Source organism: Elaeis guineensis, chromosome 7, assembly GCF_000442705.2.
Source record: "Elaeis guineensis isolate ETL-2024a chromosome 7, EG11, whole genome shotgun sequence".
Taxonomy (NCBI): domain Eukaryota; kingdom Viridiplantae; phylum Streptophyta; class Magnoliopsida; order Arecales; family Arecaceae; genus Elaeis; species Elaeis guineensis.
In genome coordinates this window covers 1,200,057-1,217,984 of record NC_025999.2, presented here as the reverse complement: position 1 = coordinate 1,217,984, position 17,928 = coordinate 1,200,057, and the positions used below count along the sequence as shown (strand labels likewise).

The following is a 17,928-nucleotide window of genomic DNA, read 5'->3' as shown; positions in this document are numbered from 1 at the left end:
GCTCTTTTGATGCTCTGATCCTATGGAATTCTTGTGTAGATACAAATTATAATATTTAATCTTACTATAGTTTCATCAATCATAGTAGTACATATTGGTAGTTCTGCAAAACTCTTTGGAAGGCTCGAGTGCTAGAGAAATTTTTCTTGTGGTTGGTTTTGATGAACAAATTTTATACAGGAGAAATATTGACCAAGATAGGATGGAGAATTAGCAATAGTTATCCTTTAGGTGGTGCTGTTCAAAGATAGCTTCGTGTCAGATTTTTTATCAAGATAATATTATTTTTAAAATAATTTATCAAAATAATATCTTTTCAAAAGTATTTATCCAAATGCTATCGGAGACAAAGTCGTTCTATCATGATAGGATGACTTTCTGTGCTGACTCAGCATGTCCACGTCAAGTTGGACAGACACGTTGGACAACAAAAATCGTGTTATGATAGGGCGACTTATAGAGTAGCCTTAAGATAGGACAACTTTATGAGTCGCAAAGTCGCCCTCTCATAGAGCAACTTAACGTAATAGAATCATCCTTTCATAGAGCAACTTAAAGTGACTTAGCCAAAAAAAAAACTAACCTACCTCTTCCCCGATACAAGAATCGCCAGTCTTCGATGACCGTCCCTCCTCCTCTCGGCCCGCCCCCATCCTCTTCCTCCCTAGCTCCCCCTGGTCTCCGATGGCCCTCCCTCCTCTTGGCCCGCCCCGTCTTTCCCTTCTCCTCCCCAGCATGAGAACCCTCCTGGTCTCCGACAGCCCTCCTTTCTTCAAAAAATTTTAAGACATTTACCAAAACTCAACTGACCGGGGAAGGTTCTCGTACTGGGGTAGAAGAGGGATAGGGGTAGGCCAAAAGGAGGAGAGGGGGCGCCGGGCACGGGGGGTTCTTGCGTCGGGGAAGAGGGAAGTTGGGATTTTTTTTTTGGCTAAGTCACATTAAGTTGCTCTATAAGAGGCTATGAGTCGTCCTATCTTAAGGCGACTCTATAAGTCACCCTATCATATGGTGATTTTTATTGTTCAATACATCCACCCATTTTGACGTAAGACGTGTCGAACTTTTGAGTCTGACAGTATTTTGATAAATATTTTTGAAAAGATATTATTTTGATAAATTATTTTAAAAATAATATTATTTTGATAAAAAATCTCTTTACATCTTTTCATTGAATATCTATTTACTTGAACTGTTTGGTTATCTATTTTATAATAGGTTTGCCGTATAATTTTTAGATTTTATGGTCATCATGGAGGAGAAGAAAAATTATAGCCAACCATAAGAAAAGGATGTGATCAAGTGTTCATGGCTTTGATACGATATAGTTGGTATGAAAGGAATTTCAGAATTTGACCACTTATCTAGTTACTCAATTTGTATTATTATTATTTTTTACCCATATTTTCTTGTAAAACAGAGTTACCTTCTTCTCCATTCAAAGATTTAATGCAGATACTTGCAGCTCTGACAGCTAGTGAGCCATTGCACAAAAGAAATGATACTATTATTGCCACTGTAGTTATTATCTTTTCTTGCATAACAATTCAGCAATGGAAGCTTGTGTACATTGAGTCATTACAATAATTTTCATTTTTTTTTGCTGAAAACGGACTTTTGATTTCCAAAATTATATATTTTAGATATATAACAAAATGATAAACTTTTGCAATTGTAGTTTTATAGCTTTAGATATGGAGAGGTTTTTACTTGATCATGAGGCAACAAATGTGAAACTAGTTTCCCATCAGTAGAGGCATCCATTTTTGCATTGCTTTCTGCATCAGTTCTTTTCTACCTCCTCACACCTATATCCTTAATAAAATGAGCATTTTTATTATCCATTTATGTGTAATGTGTCTGTGAATCATCCAAGGAGTTAATGGATAATGAATATATTCTCAAAAATTGAGAATTTGAGACATATATCATTATAGATTAACTCCTGAATTGCTCCCAATCATTGAATCATCACGGAGACGGTGTTTGATCCGTCAAGATCGGTACACAGATCGCTTTCTTTTTAGATAGATGAATCTCAAGTCTATAGTGTAGAGATGCTGGAGCGAGTGCAAGTGATTGTTAGAGAACAACGGTACTGAGCGTGATCAAGAATGAAAAGTCACTTGATGTCTACTCACTTGTCAGTGACTATCTTGATGCTGTAGTGGTGTGAGTAGTTTTTTGATCTATAGTGCTTCGGCTGCTCACAGTAGGATTGCTGTAGTTTGACAACACATAAACATAGTTTCTAGCCATTCGGGGCTTTACGGTATTTGTTGGCTACAGTAGATTCGCTGTAAAAGTAGGATGTGCACGTATAGGAGATCTATCGGCCTTAATAAGTTGAGAAGTAGTCCTATATGACGTAAAAGGCTGAGTTCTTAAATCTGTGGCCACAGCAACGTGATAATGGAAAGGAGTTTCCATAGGATTCATGATTGGACTCAAACTAATTTAGTCTTGTATATGATGGATGCTTTGGATTTGACGAGTTTTTATTATCTGCATTCTGTCGGAATTTTCGATAGAAGAACTGAATCATACGGTAACTATACCTAAAAATTCTACTTTCGATTCTACTGGATTGCCACTACATATTGTTAGATATCACTGATAGATTGTGAGAACTCACTAAGATCATTCTGGATCGATAATCATTAATAGGTGTGTGTTGGAATTATTCCAATATATTGAAAGAAGTTTCAATGATATTATGATGGAGATCATGGTATGTCTTGCTACCAGACAACATTAAACCTATAGGATCACACATTAAAGGATTTAATTTTGGATTAACCAATTGGACTAAGATTTGATGAAATCTTATTGGATTTAGTAGAATATCATGCTAGCATATGGTTAAACCCCATTCTTCTTTGGACTTGGATTACTTATTGGATAAGGATTAGATTAAGTCAATCAATAGCCTTGAACCTAACCTAATTCTATTTGGATTTGGGTTTATGGGCACCACATTGGGTGCTCCATGTGGGTTGGATCAAGCCAAATGTTGGCGCCTTATCTCCTCATTTTTCTCCTTAAAAATTTTCTCTCTTGGTATGGATTAAAAGGAAAGTTAAGTGGGGTGCACGCCACCTCTAGATGAGATCCAGAGGATGCGCACGCCTCCTTTTTCTTTTTAGAAAGTCCAAGGGCGCATTCCCCTGGAATTAACGTGGACAAAGAGAGGGGCGCACGCCGCTCTCTCTAATTAGCATGGAGAGAAAAAGAGAGGGCGTGCGCCCCTCTCTTGTGTGTGTGGAAAAAACCCCCTCTACTTTCTTATTTGGGCATGATCTCTTTCTTTTTGAACTTGGTTTTCTTGGAAAGAAAATCAGCAAAGGAAGAAAGAGTCTTTATAAGATAAGGACTTACTTTTTAACCCGAATTGGAGTTTGGTTTGGACTCCAATAAGGGCTCTATGTAAGAGGCAGTTCCCTATGATTTGGGAGGAATTAAAAATTCTGATTTTCTAGTCTTATCTCCATGTCTCCACCTCCTCTCTCTCTCCTCTCTATCCCACGCCCAAGTATTGGGTGTCCTCCATCTCCACACGCTCAAAGTTGGTTGGGTGATCCAATCGACGCCAAGCAAAGAGAAAGGCTGCGATTCAAGTGTGGAGATCATGGAGAAAAATCAATCATTGATCAAGGATCTAAAAGGCTGTGATTCATTTTAAAAAAGATGAATCTACAACGAGAAGAAAGATCCAAGATTGATCCCAGTGGATACCTGTAGAGGTCGGATAATTATGCAGCTAGATCAGGATAGTAGACATTCTCAGATTCGGATCTTAAAAACACAGGAGCGATTCAGGTATGGATTTGATCCATCTCTTTGAAATCAGATCTTGTTTTATTTCATAGCATGCTTAGAAAGATCCCTAGATGATTGTAGGATTAGATTCAAGCATGTTTAAGATTAAAATAATTTTAATCTTATTCTCCCGCTGCGTATGTTCATGAGATGAAAAATCTGTATGCTGAAAATCACCTAAACCCAACATCGTTACATAAAGGGAGAGCCTTATAAGCAACAGAGGCAGTAGAGGAAAACTTCTTCAAGAAAATGCGAGAATTCTTTTTAATCCAACAGCTCCATATAACCGCCGCAATAAGCATTAGAATTGGACCATGCAACTCTTTGTGAAAATTTCGGATGCTCCAAGTGGAAAGGAGGTTGAGAAGGTTATTCGGCTTAGGAAGAGTGTTGAAGGTTACTATCACCAGCTCCCAAATTTCAGAAAAAAAGGATGAGAGCAAAAGATATGATTAATGGATTCCACCATGCACATACTGTCACGCCCCCGATCCGAGATTGTGAATCGAGGGTCATGGCAACCGCCGCATACTCATAGAAAATTTTTCCCATAAGCATACAAGGCATCTTATCGTGTTATCTTAAAACAACATCGGAATAATTAGTCAATAACTCCAATCCAAAACATAACGATCTAAATTTTTTCTTTAATATCTTAATAAATTCAATAATAATTCATAGACCTTATATCTAATTCAATAAGACTTTCAACCTAAATTAAAAATATGAAGATTCTGCTTCTGATCACTCTTCTATTCATATCTTGTATCATCTTAATTCCTCAACATCTGTAAAAAAAATAATAAAATAGGAGATAATGAGCTAGACAGCCCAGTAAGCAATGATCACTTCTCAACAGATTTCATCAGGCATTTAAGTAAATAATCATTTATAGAAAATAAGCATATAGAGTTCATTAATTCGAAATCAATTTTAATTATGCAATATAATTCATGCCAAATTCATTTTTTTTTTGAAAATTCAAGTTTCTTTCCAGATTTTAATTTCTTTCGTTCTTCAATTCTTTTCGTCAACCATAAGCTATGACCATATTTTTCTTGTGGCAGGGTCATAACACCGCGTATCTTCTTGCGGTGAGCTGCGAATCATCTGGCAGCAAAGTCCTTCAGAACCGCTGGTCTCTCTGGCGGTTTGTCGCTGGTCTCTCTGACGACGTAAACCCCTCAGGATAAATCAATTGCCAACGTATATGCCCCCATTGGTAGGGTCCTTTACATAGTCAGGTTGTCAATTCATAATATTTCTTATATCATAATTCTTCATAAATCATATTTCATATTCTAATTTTGATAATAAAACATATAATCATGTAGTATCGAAATCAATCAATATAATGCATCATGAAATCAATATGTTCAATCATGCTTCATCATAATATTTTAAATAAGATATTTTCATAACAAAATATCATTCATTCAATTCATGCATCGTTTCACAAATCATGTCAGAAAAATACATTATAATTTACCGATAAATCTAAAAAAAGTGAAACATTACTTACATCGAACGTATTTCAATAAATTTACAAAATTCTATAAATTTTTTTCCAAAAATTCTGTTCGTAGATCATATCGCGATATCCCATGATCAAATATCTAAAATCCTATACAGAATCAATTTCAATAATTAGAAAAATACGAATACCATATTTCAATGGTTTAGATTAGGTCCGATCATCTAATTTCATCTAATCAAAATTTAATTAGGACCTAAACAATCCAAAGTTTGACTATCAGATCAAATTAGATTCGAAGTAATAGGACCGAGGTTTCTTCATCGATTTCATAAAATCAAGTAGAGAGAGAAAATCAGAGGAGAGAGAATTTATGAGGTACAATTCAAATTGATCAGATGACACAATCCAACATTATGATTGGTCCAATATCTCGAGTGATGAAATCAACATGATCAAATCATGATTAAATCAGGATCATGGATAATTAAATTGATAAATATCGGATCTGATCAAGGTAAGTACCAGTACACTGTCCGACAATCATGGATCAGGGTTCTTCATTAGAATTAGATCCAGACTATTAAAAAAAATTCTTCATTCACTAACCTTTTTAGAGAGAAAATCAATCAAGAGAGAATATTTTAAAGAAAAATTTAGAGAGAGAAATTTTAGAGAGAGAAAACTCAGCTTGAATTTTTCAGACAATATGATTCAACAAATTCGATCGATTGGATCAAATCATGCTGAAATTATCATGTGGTCAATTCAATAAGATCATGAGAAATAAAATCTAAAAATACCTAATATGATCAAACTGGGTGTCGGTGTACCGTCCGACGATCGCAGATCAAAAATCCATCACTAGGATTATTTAAATTCATCATCATTCTTCTCAAAATTCTAAAAAATCTTAGGAGAGAGAAATAACTTAGAGAGAGAATTTTAGAGAGAGAAAGTTCAATTTTAGAGAGAGAAAATACTAGTTCAGACTGAAGAAAGAGAGGGAAGAGAGAGAAACTTTTTTTCTCATATTTTATTATTTATATCATTATTTATTAATTAATTAATTTATTTTTTTTCTTCTTTTCTTTCTTTCTTTTTTTTTCTTTTTCTTCACGGAAGAGAGAGGAAAGAAAATCCTATTTATTATTATTATATTATTTTTTTCTTCTTTTTTTTCTTTTTTTTTTTTTTTTCTTTTCTTTTTCTTTCTTTTTCTTTTTTCTTTCTTCTTCTTCCCGTGGGTTCCTTTGGGCCGAAACAAGGGATCTCACAATCCCCTGTTGGCGGCCGGCCGGCGGTGCAATCGATGTGGGGCGGCCGTCGGCAGGAGGGGGGCGACCCAACGACGAGAGGAGGGCCAAACCAGTGGTCGGCAGTGACCACCGGCGTCGGAAATTAAAGAAAAATGGCAAAATAAAGGTTTCTTCCGCAACAAAATTTGACGACTCCGATCGCCGGCAAGCGTGCACACCGGCACGGAAAGAAAAGGAAGAAGAGTGGAAGGGGAGGAGGCTTACCTCCGACGCCGGCGAGGCTTTTCCGGCGAGCAATTGGACGGGCACAGGTCGGTCTTCCGCGGTAGTTTTTCGGTGATTACAGCCGACTGGGCTTAGGATCTTCGGTGGAAGGAAGAGAGGAGGGATCTCCTCTTTAAATAGAGCCGGAGGGGGTCTTTTGACTCCAATTGGGAGCCGACGAGAGGAGGAAGAAGACTCCCTTCGAGAGTTCTTCTCCTCTGTTTTTCTCCTTTTTTTTTTCTTTTGGGCTTTGTGGGCTGAAATTTTTACTCAGGCCGAGCCATCACATTGTTCCCCTCTAAAAGAAATTTCGTTCTCAAATTTTTTTTGCTTGAGTCTTCATAGTTTCTTACTTGAATCTCATCAACAAATATTTTAATATTCTAATTCTTGATATAAATTCATTCTTAAATTATTTCATAAGAAGAAGAAAAAAAAAGTCGGTATATCAAATATCTATCTGAAACGGAATCATTCATTTTCTTATTTATCAAGATCAACATCTCAAAGATTTTCAATATTTCAAGATTTTGAAATTATGATGTCATTTTTTATAAAAATCATGTTCAATATCTTACGACTCAAATTAAAATTAAATCCATCTCTTGTAGGTAGAAGAAAATCAATGTCTCTATTCTTGCATAAGAACTTCATTCATTATCATCATTCATTTTTTTTAAATATTATCCACTCTTAATTTCAACCCATCATAAGATAGGAAAACATACTTATGTGAATTATATGATGACATCCCAATCAATCAAAATTCAAAAATATTTTCTCTTATTCGTACTTTCAAAGATTGAAGATTTATCATTTCAATCTCATTCTCGAACTTTTGATATTTTAATTCTCGATACAACTTCATCATTAAGTCATTTCATAGAGATCAATATCACCATTATTGATTGAATCAATATCACTATTTCTAGTCATCAAAATTTTCTTACTCAAACCCTCAAACTCTTAAATATTCTAATTCTTGAAATAAATTTTATCATTAAGTCATTCCATAATAAAAATTAATAACTCAAAAATTGATCTAAATCAAAACTATATTTTTCTTATAATCAAAATCAATATCTCTATTCTAAGTAAGTATATCAATTTTCTTTATCTAAACATTAACAACTCTTAATTAATCGATTCATTATCAAATTAAATTATAAATAACTCCAATCCATCTTTTGTAGAATAATCGTCAATATCAATAGATAACCTCAATCTTTTCTATTCAGTCAGAGAAATAATAATGATCAAAAGAGTCTAAACTTCAAATTTTATTATATCCTGGAGATAAATATTTGAGTATAATAATCTAAGATCGAAATTATTATTCTATAAACAATCTCAAATTCTTCTTAATAAATAGAAAATTATAAAATTTAATTCTAGGATAGAGAAAATTTATCTCTAAATATTCTAAATCTAAAATCAAAAATTAAGGGTCCACTCATCCTAAAATCAGGATGCTAAATATTTTTGTAGCATAGTAGGTGGAAGCACTACTTTTAAAAATCACATTAGGATATCTAAAATAATTCAAAATTTTAAAATATTATTCTTTCTAATATCAATAAATTTCTTGTATCAAACCATATCATCTATCATAATTTTTAACTCAAAGGGTCAACATTCCTGACTTACTCAAAGTAATCCAGATTACCATGCTTTCGTTGCGCACTCTGATCTAACAATCAAAATTTCTTAGGTTCACCAAAAAAAAATTTGATCAAATTATTTGTTTATCTTATCAATAGAAAAGATCTAAAATTTTAAATTTCAATTGAAGTCAAAGATTAACTTTCGATTCTCATTCATACTTTTACTGGTGTACAATAATCTTGATTAACCCTTGAGTCCAATATCATATTTAAACCATCATATAGATTTACTATAATCAATATGAATCAAATCTTAATTCTCATATCAATTCAATTTGATAATTTTCAAACCAAAATCTTTATAAGTCAAATCAATGAGAAAATCTTTCGATGCTCCACCAAATTTGGACATAGTCAGAATATATAAGAATTTCAAATCATTATTTTTTTTTAAAATTTTTATAATCAAGATCTTTAATATCTATCACGTATCTTTTCACAACAATTATACAACCTTCAAAAATTAAATTTTTATTTAATAGTAGATTCAATTAGGGATCTCGTTAACAAAAGCAAAGAAACTTCATATCAATTCCTAAATCCAAAATTTCTAAATTATAAATTTATATGATTTCGATAATTTTAAATAAATATAAATCAAATTTTTTATCTTAATCTAAAGATATCAATTTTTTCATTAACAACCTCAACAATAATATCAGAAAATCTCTTGATCAACTTAGATACGAAATCTTTAAATTGAAATTTCATACACATCATGTAGTCTCAAAGAGACATAATAAGATTCATTATTTAGATCTAAGGATGATGATTAAAGATTCCAGTACGATGAATATCCTATAATCTCAAAATCAATTTCATCAATAAGAAATAGGCTTCTTTGCAATATCTTCAAATATGCATTCATCCTAATATGCCACTTTATATATGATCCACATACCAAGTTCAATTTCGATAAATATTCTAATCAAGCATCATAAAAAAAAAACTTTCTTAGCCCATTCTGGAATAATATTTTATCATCAAATCTTTATCTTTCCAATAATAGTCAACTTCTCAACTAGAAGTAATATCATAATATTATTCTCACATCAAATTTGAACTTACGATTCATTTGAATAACCAATGATCAAATTAATAACCACAATGCACAATAAAATTTTATGTCAATCCTTTTGTAATTACTTTCAATCAAAATCTAACTAATCATATCATGATCAATAGATCATCCATCATATTTCAAATTCTATATGTCATAATCTCTTGTGATCCTTTCATATATAATCTCAATGTTTAATCAAAATTTATAAATATTTCTCCACTACAATCATCAAAGATCTACACTATAATGTCCTTGGTGTCTATCCACTTATACCGATTCTATATCTGATTCTATGTTTCATAATTCATCCACTTATGCTCTGATACCACTTTAATTGTCACGTCCCTGATCCGAGATTGTGAATCGAGGGTCATGGCAACCGCCGCATACTCATAGAAAACTCTTCCCATAAGCATGCAAGGCATCTTATCGTGTTATCTTAAAACAACAGCGGAATAATTAGTCAATAACTCAAATCCAAAATATAATGATCTAAATTTTTTCTTTAATATCTTAATAAATTTAACAATAATTCATAGACCTTACATCTAATTCAATAAGACTTTCAACCTAAATTAAAAATATGAAGATTCTGCTTCTGATCACTCTTCTATTCATATCTTGTATCATCTTAATTTCTCAATATTTATAAAAAAAAATAAAATAAGAGGTAATGAGCTAGACAGCCAGTAAGCAATGATCACTTCTCAACAGATTTCATCAGGCATTTAAGTAAATAATCATTTATAGAAAATAAGCATATAGAGTTCATTAATTCGAAATCAATTTCCAATTATGCAATATAATTCATGCCAAATTCATTTCTTTTTCGAAAATTCAAGTTTCTTTCCAGATTTCAATTTCTTTCGTTCTTCAATTCTTTTCGTCAACCATGAGCTATGATCATATTTTTCTGTGGCAGAATCATAACACCGCGTATCTTCTTACGGTGAGCTGCGAATCATCTGGCAGCAAAGTCCTTCGGAACCGCTGGTCTCTCTGGCGGTTTGTCGCTGGTCTCTCTGATGACGTAAACCCCTCAGGACAAATCAATTGCCAACGTATATGCCCCCATTGGCAGGGTCCTTTACATAGTCAGGTTGTCAATTTATAATATTTTTTATATCATAATTCTTCATAAATCATATTTTATATTCTAATTTTGATAATAAAATATATAATCATGTAGTATCGAAATCAATCAATAGAATGCATCATGAAATCAATATGTTCAATCATGCTTCATCATAACATTTCAAATAAGATATTTTCATAACAAAATATCATTCATCTAATTCATGCATCGTTTCACAAATCATGTCAGAAAAATACATTATAATTTGTCGATAAATCTAAAAAAAGTGAAACATTACTTACCTCGAATGCATTCCAATAAATCCACAAAATTCTATAAATTTTTTTTCAAAAATTTTGTTCGTAGATCATATCGCGATATCCCATGATCAAATATCCACAATCCTATACAGAATCAATTTCAATAATTAGAAAGAATACGAATACCATATTTCAACGGTTTAGATTGGGTCCGATCATCTAATTTCATCTAATCAAATTTTAATTAGGACCTAAATGATCCAAAATTTGACTATTAGATCAAATCGGATTTGAAGTGATAGGATCGAGGTTTCTTCATCGATTTCATAAAATCAAGTAGAGAGAGAAAATCAGAGGAGAGAGAATTCATGAGGTACAATTCGAATTGATCAGATGATACAATCCAACATTATGATTGGTCCAATATCTCGAGTGGTGAAATCAACATGATCAAATCATGATTAAATCGGGATCATGGATAATTAAATTGATAAATATCGGATCTGATCAAGGTAAGTACCAGTACACTGTCCGACAATCATGGATCAGGGTTCTTCATTAGAATCAGATCTGGACTATTAAAAGAAATTTCTTCATTCACTAATCTTTTTAGAGAGAGAATCAATCAAGAGAGAAATATTTTAGAGAAAAAATTATAGAGAGAGAAAATTTTAGAGAGAGAAAATTCAGCTTGAATTTTTCAGACAATATGCTTCAACAAATCCGATCGATTGGATCAAATCATGCTGAAATTATCATGTGGTCAATTCAACAAGATCATGAGAAATAAAATCTAAAAATACCTAATATGATTAAAGTGGGTGTCGGTGTACCGTCCGACGATCACAGATCAAAAATCCATCACTAGGATTATTTAAATTCATCATCATTCTTCTCAAAATTTTAAAAAATCTTAGGAGAGAGAAATAACTTAGAGAGAGGATTCTAGAAAGAGAAAGTCCAATTCTAGATAGAGAAAATACTAGTTCAGGCTGAAGAAAGAGAGGAAAGAGAGAGAAACTCTCTTTCTCATATTTTATTATTTATATCATTATTTATTAATTTATTTATTTATTTTATTTTTTTTTCTTTTCTTTCTTTCTTTTTTTTTCTTTTTCTTCACGGAAGAGAGAGGAAAGAAAATCCTATTTATTATTATTATATTATTTTTCTTCTTCTTTTTCTTTTTTTCTTTTTTTTTCTTTTCCTTCTTTTTCTTTTCTTTTTCTTTTTTCTTTCTTCTTCTTCCCGTGGGTTCCTTTGAGTCGAAACAGGGGATCTCACAATCCCTTATTGGCTGGCCGGTCGGCAGTGCAACCGGCGTGGGCGGCCGTCGGCAGGAGGGGCCGACCCAACGACGAGAGGAGGGCCAAACCGGTGGTCGGCGGTGACCACCGACATCGAAAATCAAAGAAAAACGACAAAATAAAAGTTTCTTCCGCAATAAAATCCGGCGACTCCGGTCGCCGGCGAGCGTGCACACCGGCACGGAAGGAAAAGGGAGAAGAGAGGAAGGGAAGGAGGCTTACCTCCGATGCCGGCGAGACTTCTCCGGCGAGCAATTGGACGGGCACAGGTCGGTCTTCCGCGGTGGTTTTCCGGCGATTACCGCCGACTATGCTTAGGATCTTCGGTGGAAGGAAGGGAGGAGGGATCTCCTCTTTAAATAGAGCCGGAGGAGTTTCTTTCTGACTTCAATTGGGAGTCGATGAGAGGAGGAAGAAGACTCCCTTCGAGAGTTCTTCTCCTCTGTTTTTCTCTTCTTTTTTTTTTTTTTTCTTTTGGGCTTTGTGGGCTGGAATTTTTACTCAGGCCGGGCCATCACACATACAAAGCACACAACCACCCAATTCCGATTCAGCTTTCTCTAAAGGAGATCTCTAGTATCAAGTTTGTAGGAGACAACTAGCTGGAAAAAATATTTAACCTTCAGACGGGCAGTAAGATTCCAAACTAAATTGGCAGGGACCCATTTAACATCTCCGAAGATCAGAAATTTGCACAGAAAGGCATTGGAGAAGCCACCCCGATGAATTTAGGTTGCATACAAATTTGTCCTGACCTCTTAGATTAGGAACTAAGGGAAGCATGTCATGACCAGATATAAAAAGAAAATATCTGCTTGCTGATGGTGGAGCATACATTGACCAGATCATAAAAAGAAAATATCACATTCTATGGAAGATCCAACTTTGGTAATTTCGGGGACCGGCTCATCTGTTGGAACATAAAATTTTCCATGAAATGGTTATAATAAAATGGAGTATTTGTTGTGGAAGCAACAAATTTTCGTCCAGCTACGCTTCTCAGCATTGGAAACTAAATGCGCAAAACTTATAAAAGAAACAATATTATATATTTGTACATTGAGTACAAATATATAATATTTGTAAATTGAGTCATTGCAATAATTTTCATTTTCTTCTTGCTGGAAACGGACTTTTGATTTCCAAAATTATATATTCTGGATATATAACAAAACAGTTTACATTTACAATTGTAGTTAATTTTACAGCTTTAGATATGGAGAGGTTTTTACTTGACCGTGAGGCAACAGACGCGAAAACTCGGTTCCCATCAGCCTGCCTTTGAATTGCTCTCTGCCTCAGTTCTTTTCTACCTCCTGATACCTGTATCACCAGCAAGAGTACGTTTGAGAGAGATATTATCGTATGCCTACTGAAGCTTCTTCTCCTGGCATATTCGTCTTATCCCTGCCTTAAGTAGCTGACCGCGCTCGGCTACCAATATTATGTTCTGGTTAACATGCACGAAGAAACTGATGTTTGTAGATCCGGCTTTTGCATTTCCAGGTTGATTGCCAGCTATCTACCTGCAGGACCCAAGAATTAATAATCTTAATATGCGTACTATTCTGGTTTTTATTGGCAACTCGATCTTATCTGTTGATAGTTAAAGGGTGGTACGTAATCACAGAAATTAAGCTTTACCTTGGGTTTGTCCGTGATCTGTTAATTATATTCTCATGCCACATTTGATTTTCTTCCAGTCACTGATGATCCACTAGAATATCCAGATTGTGTCAGTGAAGCATCGCTCATGACATCCTGGACAAGAGAAAAAAAAAAAATCCGATCGAGATTTATCGCACCCAATAATATTTTGGTACATTATTAGAATGGAGATCATTGAGAATACGAAGCTATATGCCTGAAAAAGTTGTATCTAATAAAGGAATTTCTAAGTCAGCTATATATATATATGGTTAATTTTTGCTATAAACCAATTAGCATATATACCTGCATGGAAACTTGACTGTGCATGGGTGAGCTGTGCGTGCTCGGCAGCATACCATTAATATACATCGTCTCTTCTCCAAGCTCTCTCAATCTTTCAAGTTCCGGCAGCACGACGGTGGCAAGATCCGGTCGATCCTTGCGTCTCAGCTCTGCACATTGGAGTGACATTTCGGCCAAGCGCTGCGCCGCCTCCATGGGCCAGTCGGTCACCGCCGGGTCCAATATATCGGCTAAGGTCCCCTTCTCGATGGCGCGACCGACATGGTGCGTCAGGCCCATTGGGGGCTTTGCTGTGATGATCTGCAGCAGCAAAATCCCGAGGGAGTAGACGTCGGACTTCACACCGAGCATGCCCGTTTGCTGGTACTCGGGGTCGATGTAGCAGAACGTCCCCGCCGTGGAGGTCATGCGATACTGGGTGACGTTATCGGCGACCGATGGGGGCACGAGCCGTGCGAGCCCAACGTCGCTGATCTTACTGACATAGTTTCGATCGAGAAGGATGTTTCCGGGCTTGAGATCTCGGTGCACCAGTGGCTCCGGCTTGGTCTGGTGGAGGAAGAGGAGGCCACTTGCGATCTCCGCAGCGATGCGGAACCTGTGCTGCCAAGGGATCACCGGCGTGTTTCCCCGCCGGAACAGGCGGTCATCCAAGCTCCCGTTGGCCATGTATTCATACACAAGACACCCGTACTCCGGGCACGCACCCAGAAGCAGAACCATGTTTGGATGCCGAATGCAGCTCAGTACTTCAACCTGGCCATATATAAATATATATGCATCCCCGGCCAAAGTTAATTACTAGTAGAGATGATATATATATATATATATATAGATTTGGTGGTGTTCCATGTATACCTCTTGTTGAAATTGAGATCTTCCTTGAGCTGCATCTGGACGGAGGACCTTGATGGCGACTGGCGTATGATCCAGGTAACATTTATAGACGGGACCGTAACCTCCCTCACCAATCTTACGATGTTCTGCAAAGTATTCTGTGGCTGCTTCGATGTCCTCAATCGCGTATCTCCGATACCTCACGACTGGACGCGGGATGATGTCTGCGGCTCTCTTCCTCTCCTCGGCCTCCTTGAGTGCCTTCATCTCTGCATGGGCTCTTTTCTGAGCTTCTAACTCGGCGATCCGCTGGGAGGCTTGAGCTGCTTCTAAAGCCGCTCGACAGTTTGCTTTCTCTCTTTCCACTAGAGCCAACGCAGATTCCTCTGCCATTTTGGCTTCTACCAGTCTCTGCTCTTCCTCCGTCTTCCAACGATGGAGCTCCATTGCCTGCAGCAAATTAGCCAGTACGTATGGTTAGAAATAATGGATCGTGTCTCAACTCGATCATCACACGGCCGGGAATTCGATATATTTAAAGCATGCAAGGGATTAATTTCTTACCTTCTGTTTCGCTGTGATCGCTTCTCTGCAGGCCGTGTTGTACATCTCCATTGTTTGCTTGAGTTCCAGCCTCAGCCGCTTCATCTCCGCTTCGACATCTTCCTGCACGAGAAGTATGGCCGGAATTCCATATCTAATTAATTCAGTAAATGCACGAAAAAAACCCTCTATTTTTTTTTTTTCTTTCCAAACTGTTTCTTAATTAGTTGAGCATAAAATATTTCAGTTGTTGTTGCATGTGTTTACCATGGTGTGTGATGACCATGATGTTCCGGTGCTGGCTTGCGAGATTGAGGAGAAATCATTCCCGGTGGAGAACGAATCAGCCGACTTCATCGGGGTTGTCACCATCTCGAAGCTACGATCAAGGGATTCTGAGCCGGTGGATAACCTTGGGGGGTACATTCGATCGACGCTCGGCCTACCGGAGCTCACGAATGATATGTCGCTGTCTGTGAATGAGAAATCGGCATATGACTTTGCGGTCGTGCCACGCATTCCCCTGGCAAATGGAGACCTGGTCCGGGAACCGGATTCATTCTTATAAGTTTCAGAACAAAGGTTATATATGATAGCAAAGCAATGCATTGCTCCTCGTCGACGAACGGCAGCTAGCCTTGTTAATGCTTGTGCATGCATGCAAGTCTAATTAACTTACTTGATTGAGTCATCGTGGTGCAGGCTACGAGAGTCCAGTGATGCTTCACTCAGCACTGCAAGAATTTGCCATTTTCTTCCGGTGAGAAGCCGATCGAGTGATATAAATTAGGATGAAAGAAAACCGTACGAGGAGTTTTGATCGAAGAGAAGTTAATTATATATTTATATATGACATTTGCAGTAACTCGAACCTCTCGGACCAAGCGAGCCGTGTTGGGTGACTGCAGGGTCGGGTTTGACGGACGCTTGGCTCTGGATTGGAGCATGAAGGGGAGATATGCCCGGAGCTGGTCGGATAGCATTTCTCATGGATAATACCTTCCCTTTAGAAATGACGTAAACGGTGCAGAAATCGGGTGCCCCTCTGGAGATGTTGGAGGGAGTGTCTGTACTCCTGAATCTTCTGAGATGAAAGAAGCTAAATTAAGCACGATTTTTTCTTTTCTTTTCTTTCCTTTTTTTTTTTTAAATTTTTTTTATAGGGCTTGGAATTTGGATGCGTTATTACCTCATAAATCCGCCCCTCGTTGGATAACCAACGACCAACTTTTCAATCGAGGCATTGGAAACAAATTCAACAATTGCCTTCGCTACATCTTGCTCTTCAAGCACCACATCCCTGCAACGTATCTGTGGGAATATTCAGTCCGAGTCAGTAAGAAAAAAAATTAAATGCCTTTTCTTGTTAAATGCCATCTGCCTGTTTATGCGATTGATGAATGAGAATTGTGCAGTGACGTTCAAATTAATCAGGTCTCATGAACACAACAAACAATTGAACCGGACACCGGTACTTTCTTTAAAAAAAAAAAGGAAAAAAATTAAAAATTAAAAGACATGGCCAGAGAAGGTCAGAAAAGCTCTCCATAGTATCGAATAAATTGAGCGTGATCCATATCGCAGAGTCTTTATTTATTATTATTTTTTTCTATCTTGATAGATAAATTTCAAGGGAGCTAAATTGCTTGTGCAAATGAACAATTACGTACGAAGCAGAAGTAGTTGAGGCCAGGACATTAGGGTACTCACATCCTTGCGTGTGCAGAAACAACGGAAGGGAAGGAAAAGTTCTTTCATCTGTGGATCCGTGGGTTCTTTAAAACAAGCACCATCATCATGGTTCCCCGCTGCATTGCATGAGAAATGGCCATCATCAATGGCTATCACAGCAAGGTGCATTGCATGAGAAATAACTTTTTATCTTCACCAAGAGCCATCATATGTACGTAACAAGGACCACTGATGGTAAAGGAGAGGTCCCGTGCATGCTTTATCGAGTTGCACGGCCGGCTGATATATTCTGTATCATTTTAAAGTGAAATTATTAAACAAACTATGGAAGGTTCGTTACCCGAGGGGCTCTTGGTGTTGACATGGACGAGGATGAGGGTCTCGCCGCTGGCGACAAGGTTATCTACCGCCCATTTCAAGGCATTCTGGCTGCTTTTATCCTTGTCAATGGCCACCGCCACCAAGTGACGCGCTGCGTCTCCATCCTTCACTTCCGGAACCTTTCTCATGCCAAGACGACGATCCTCAGTAAATAAAAGCCCTGAGACCAGCCAGATCCTATCGAGCCTCTTCTTCCTCTTGTTTACTTTCTACCTCGATCTTCTTCTCCAAAGATCCCTTTTTGAGAGGAAGAGGAGGCAGCCTTCCCTATAGCAGACCCCTCTCACCCTTATAATATAATCTGGGGCCTTCCACGCCTTGCGGTTTGTTCCGC

The 17,928-nt window shown here is 36.6% G+C and overlaps 1 protein-coding gene across 2 annotated transcripts; it reads right to left on the bottom strand.

Annotated features, from left to right (window-relative positions):
• Positions 1 to 13,748: 13,748 nt before the first annotated feature.
• LOC105049354 (U-box domain-containing protein 52) lies at positions 13,749 to 17,849 on the bottom strand. Of its 2 annotated transcripts, none has more exons than XM_073260818.1 (10): positions 17,554 to 17,849; positions 17,232 to 17,329; positions 16,711 to 16,832; positions 16,394 to 16,605; positions 16,201 to 16,255; positions 15,789 to 16,059; positions 15,543 to 15,644; positions 15,000 to 15,428; positions 14,142 to 14,897; positions 13,749 to 13,949 (listed from the first exon to the last, which is right to left on the bottom strand). In XM_073260818.1, the coding sequence occupies exons 1-10, from the start codon at positions 17,720 to 17,722 to the stop codon at positions 13,866 to 13,868; spliced, it is 2,298 nt and encodes a 765-aa protein (XP_073116919.1). In that variant the 5' UTR covers positions 17,723 to 17,849; the 3' UTR covers positions 13,749 to 13,865. The 2 variants fall into 2 exon arrangements, with proteins under 2 accessions (XP_073116919.1, XP_073116920.1); XM_073260819.1 differs by having other exon boundaries at positions 13,751 to 13,949; positions 16,394 to 16,602.
• Positions 17,850 to 17,928: the final 79 nt, after the last annotated feature.

Bases quoted from the DNA above. Each gene is read 5' to 3' on its own strand.
- LOC105049354 (XM_073260818.1), bottom strand. From the start codon at position 17,722: ATGAGAAAGGTTCCGGAAGTGAAGGATGGAGACGCAGCGCGTCACTTG. The intron at 16,606-16,710 runs GTAATAACGCAT...CTTTCATCTCAG, and splicing joins ACGAGGGGCGGATTTATGAG to AAGATTCAGGAGTACAGACA. The intron at 15,645-15,788 runs GTAAACACATGC...CTTCTCGTGCAG, and splicing joins CATGGTCATCACACACCATG to GAAGATGTCGAAGCGGAGAT.